Below are 5,066 nucleotides of genomic sequence, written 5' to 3' on the forward strand. Positions count from 1 at the left end.
TTCCCACATACTCGCAATGCATTCCCTTCTCAGGGTGGTGTCTTGTGCTATTTGCTATAGATATGGCCTCGAAAAAATCCTGGCCTGTTATTTCGTACCGGGGCCGCTTTCCTTCCGGAATGTTTTGCACTGTAAACCACTGGAACATTATCTTTTCCGCTAATTCTGGCGTGGCCCAGTTAGCTAGCGCCTTATAAACAAGGTCACAATAATTGTCCTTCTTCGCTACTTCCAGCTCCACCCTGGCCCCAGTCTTAGTGAGTCCAGAGTTGACTAATATTAGTGTTACTATATTCATACAGAGATTTAAGGCTTGGGTGCTGGAGTCCCCTTTCCTGACTGTAGTGTCCTTTGTATAGTGGTCCCAATTCAATAATTCGGTTTTGGGGGTACACCTCTGGCTCCTGGTGTTTTGGGTTCTGTCTGTATATTCTTCATAGCTACATTCTCCTTTCAGATAGATTTTTCCGTTTATTTCTTTTATTTCTTTTGTTGTGATCCACTCTTCTAATTTCTGACATATACTCGTAGTAGTGCCGTATACCCGCTCGGCTTCCCCGGGTCTATTTTCCTCTTCTGCCGGTTCATAAAGCCTGAACTGATTTAAGGGGGTGTCTGCACTGATCTCTAGCAATTGACAGATTCCTCTTGGTTGTCCGTCATCTTGATGACATTTCATCTTTGCCTTGAAGTCGGTTAGTAGCTCCTTCATATATCCAGCGAAAACTGATTGCGTACTCATCCTTCTCAAACGATGCTTGTTTTATTGGTGTTGGATCCCTAGTCCTGCCTTATCCTAGTCAATTGACTAAAGTAGGATAAATAAATCCTAGTGATTACGGAAAACGATGAACTACTAACCACTAGACCTGCATGATGATGGGTGGCATCCTCCATATCTTACTCCCTTGCTGAGTTAGGGACCTATGTGTTAACTGTCTGGTTGTAGCTTCTGCCTAGCCTCCTGGTGTTTTGGCGCCGTTCCTTCTCTTGTTTCTGTTGAGGTTATACGATCTTCGTTATTATATCTTCGTTCCCTCGGCGTTCTACTATCTCCGCATCCCCTCACCTGGATTTTTTAATATCCTTTTTTCTATCTATTCTCTCCACCTTCTCCTTTATTCAAACGCCTTCTCTTCATATACTGAGTGCTACTCCTCATCTATCTCGAGGAGGGGTTGTCTACTTGACGCTCCCTGGTGCAGGAGTCTCTCAACCCCTGGATCCTGATTTAATAAAGACTAAATTCTCGCTCACTTGGCCCCGGTCTCATCTCATCTCCCCTCCTCCAGGTCCCTCCTTCTTCTCCACATCTACCAAATTACTCCCCCCTGGGATTTGCTGTGAGGGCCTCGGGCCCTTTAACTCGTTATATTCCTGGAGCTCAATTTTCCCGTAAGTCTTCTTTCCCTTGAAATTCTGTTAAAAATGAGAGTTCGTTACAGGAGGAGAAGCTTTATTCTTCTAACACTCTCTGACTTCTATAGTGGGCCATTCTCGTGGATTCGCTTTTATGTTGCTCCCTTATAATATCCTCCCTACTGCTGACTAACAGTCATTTCGCGTTATCTCTGCTTGAGGACAAAGTATTTCTGCCCTCTTAAGAAGTTTCTGGATGCTTTTTCTCGCTCCCGCGGCTTTTCCTTCTCAGACATACTGCCGTATGCGAGGCCCTTTATCCGTTGGGTCTATAATTAATTCCATACTTCCGTCAGTAAGCTTCATCTAACTTCAGATTATCTCTTCAATATGTTCTGTTCTCTTTCTCTCCCCTACGTGCTCCTCCTATTCATTGCCATACGTTCAAACTTATTGGCCTTCCTCGTTCTTATCTTATCTGGGGGGGGTTTCACGTGTTATTTTCTCCCTTTTTCCTCATTGATTAATAATCCCTGAGGCCACGTGCTGAATATCCTGGAGCGACTTACCAAAAGGGGCTGCCGGATGCTTATCAACCTTTATTCTTCATGTTATCCCTTCCTATGTTCCTAAGACTTAGTCATCCTACGGTGACTCCTAAGGATTGGTAAAGTTGCTCCTTCGTTTGGATGCTAAGAAACTCTTCCCATTATTCTCTAGTTTCCCCCTCTTCACACTAAAATAGACTCCCAGCTCTTCGGACTCATACTACTTAGGTGTGGGGTTATATTATAGTTTCCCTGTACTGCTGCCTCGGCGATTGGGGGTCCACTATTTCCTGTTCTTTCTTCTAATATCTCCTAATGCTTCGCCTCTTTTCGTACAGTTATACTTGGACATTATCTTTACTCACTATTTTTTATTTATAGAGGCGCCCTCTGGGATCTTAGCGTACGGCCTCATCTTCGTCGGCTTATTCGATTTGGCCTTTTTGACAGACTTTCTCTAACTTTCAAACTTATCTCAGCTCCGTTCTTGCCTATTTCTTAAGATTCTTACGTCATTGGGGACTTTATGATTTAACATTCACTATACGATTCTCCTGAGGCGTGATTTTCTGTGCTGGATTGGGTACGAGATTTCCTGGTGTTGCGGTTTCTTGTTGGACTAGCTGTTCATATTCATGTTAAGTTTCGCTCAGGGGAAAAGTCTGGCATGGCCTCCTAATCCTGAGACGTTCCAAGGGAACTGGTTGTAGGTTGTGCTCTGAAGCTTCTTCCTTTCATATATTTTTCTTCATTTCTAGTCTGACGACTCCTATGTCCCTCGTCTCCGTCGGGTCGTTGCTTGGAATTGGAGTCGCCTCACGCCTACATCTGGGGATTTCCTGCTTGTTTTTGCTTTAGGGCGCTGCTATTCCCATCTCCTCATCACACATCATCGCCTACTGCCTTCTATTTATTGTAACGCTTGCTCCTAGGATTCTTTCCTTTTCTTCTTCTTCTGCCTATCCGGGCGTTGCTGATATATTATAGGCCTCCTTAGAGTTCTTGTTATGGTGTTCTCTGGTGGTGGTTCTCTTTATTTACGATAATTCCGAATCTTGACTCCTACTTAGGCTTGGATCCATCTCTTTAAGTTTTAGCTTGAGTTTACTTTAATCAGAGGTTCCGGTTATCGTTATCCGCCTCGCTTTAATCTCGTCTTATTGAACCCGTGGGGGGAGGTTCTTCCGTCTTATCCCCTTGGATTTGGAGATTATTCTGCTAATTGACTTTAAATTACAATTCTACGGGATTGGTCGGATTTAATTCGGGTACTTTGGCCTCTCCTATTGGTTCGAAATTTCTTATCGGATGTCTATTATGTACATGTGACTTGTTCCGGATCCTGTTTTGGTTTTTTATTCATTTTTCCATTCTACTCTTTGATAGAACATTTTCTATTCTCTTGGTTGTCCCCTACTACTCCTGCCTCGGAAAAGTCCTTTTCTTGTGTGGAGTTCTACTGGTAAGGTTATGCCTCCTCTGTTTTTGCGAGTTTCCCTTTGATGTGTTACTCTTCTCCTCCAGTCTGGACTCTTATCTCCTGTTCCTCGTCTTTAGTTGACTTGTATTCTATCTTGGCGAAATTTCCTCTATTCTTTATAAACTTCTCAGGAATTTTTTCCTTTGTCATGTCGGGGTTGATATATATTTGGTAAATCTGTTTCCATCTGTTGGGTCGTCCTCCTTAATCTTGGCATAGATACCATGTTCTTAGCCTCTTGTTCACTCTTTTTTAGAGTTGAGTGTACCTCTATGTACTACGCTCTTTCGAGGACAGGGTCCAGGGTCGTCAGAGACTAATTTTTGGCGTCGTCCCTGGAGCTATAGTTTGTATAGGCCATTTGGAATTTAATACGGATTTGTCATATGGCTAGTTGCTGCTAACTGGTGTCGTAGGCACATTCCACTGTTTAGATATCAACCTCTTCGCTCTTTCCCCACCTCGTCCGTATTGCTGTTGGGATTATTCCACCCAGGGACGCTTGTCATCCCGCCTGACGTTCCTCGTTCTATAGGGGAGTCTCTGTAGTCATCCCAATCATCCGTTAGGGGTTGTTTGTGGGACTTCTTCATTATTTACGGGGTATTATTCCCTCTCCTCCTTTTTGGCAGCGTTGGGTTCATTAAGGGGATTGCCCACTATCTTAGAGCCAGTTGAATGCTTCTAACTTTTACCTGAGTCACTTAGGTGTCATAGTTGGCGTTCTATGGATGCCTTGCTACTCGTAAAATTGGGTGTCTGTGAATATGGTGTCTGCTAGAGACCTGTCTAGGTTTCGCCACTCCACCTAATGCCCTGGGTTACCTGCACTTTATACTTATCCTATCCTTCTCTATAATTGGACGCCTTATGTGGGCTCCGTCTTGTGGCCCGTCTTCCGGACTCCTGATTCCGAATTGTTCCCTCCTCTAACGTAGTAACCCTTCTAGGAAAGATTGCCGATTTTTTGTGCTCAACAGGCTCTTTCCCCAGAAGCCACTTAGACATGCTACTAATACTAACTCGGGAAAACTGACTTTATCCTCTCGGGGTTCCTCTATCTGGATTCTTCCTGAGGAAACTGCGCTTACTGTATCATCCCTCTTTGCCAGGGATATTTCTCATCTTCATCTACTCACTTTGGAGGGTGTTATTCTTATCGAGCTAAAGCCCGGTCCATGCGTCCCGGAAGTCCCTTGCTTTCCCCTTTATTTTTACTTTATACGTTATTTCACACTACTGTTGTTTAGATTCCCCTGGAACTGATTCTAGCTCTCGTTCCTCTTTAGTTTTAGCCCTCGCGTTTTCTCCCTTGCGCACTATTTTAGCGAAAGCTTCGTGGCTTTCTGCAAATCTTTCCCTTCTATTTTGTTTTATGCCTAATGTCACCCTTGAAGTCTTTAATTCAATCCTTCCCATATTGCCTGTAATACCGAGATCCATTTGTCCTATCCTCCGTGTTCTACATCACATAGCCCTCCGTGCTTGTTCTAACTCCCCGAACCCCTAGTCTATCCGGTTCAAGCGGTTACTCCTCTCGGCTTTGGGGAACTCTTGGAAGTACTGCTAAGTTTTTGGCTTCTGATATCTTACCCTGCGGGATTCCTTTATTTGACTAATAATGTCTCGGCTGTTGGGCCTTGCCTAAATTATATGGAGTTGATATGTTTTATGCCGCT

The 5,066-nt window shown here is 43.9% G+C and overlaps 1 protein-coding gene across 1 annotated transcript; it reads right to left on the minus strand.

Annotated features, from left to right (window-relative positions):
- Positions 1 to 11: 11 nt before the first annotated feature.
- On the minus strand, positions 12 to 742 carry C922_05647 (hypothetical protein; the record flags this gene model as incomplete). Its single annotated transcript, XM_008821218.1, has 1 exon — positions 12 to 742. A coding segment is annotated over one exon (729 nt), but the record flags the coding sequence as incomplete, so codon positions are not given.
- Between the last annotated feature and the right edge of the window lie 4,324 nt (positions 743 to 5,066).

The sequence above is a fragment of the Plasmodium inui genome (genome assembly GCF_000524495.1).
Source record: "Plasmodium inui San Antonio 1 unplaced genomic scaffold supercont1.122, whole genome shotgun sequence".
NCBI classification, from domain to species: Eukaryota; Apicomplexa; class Aconoidasida; order Haemosporida; family Plasmodiidae; genus Plasmodium; species Plasmodium inui.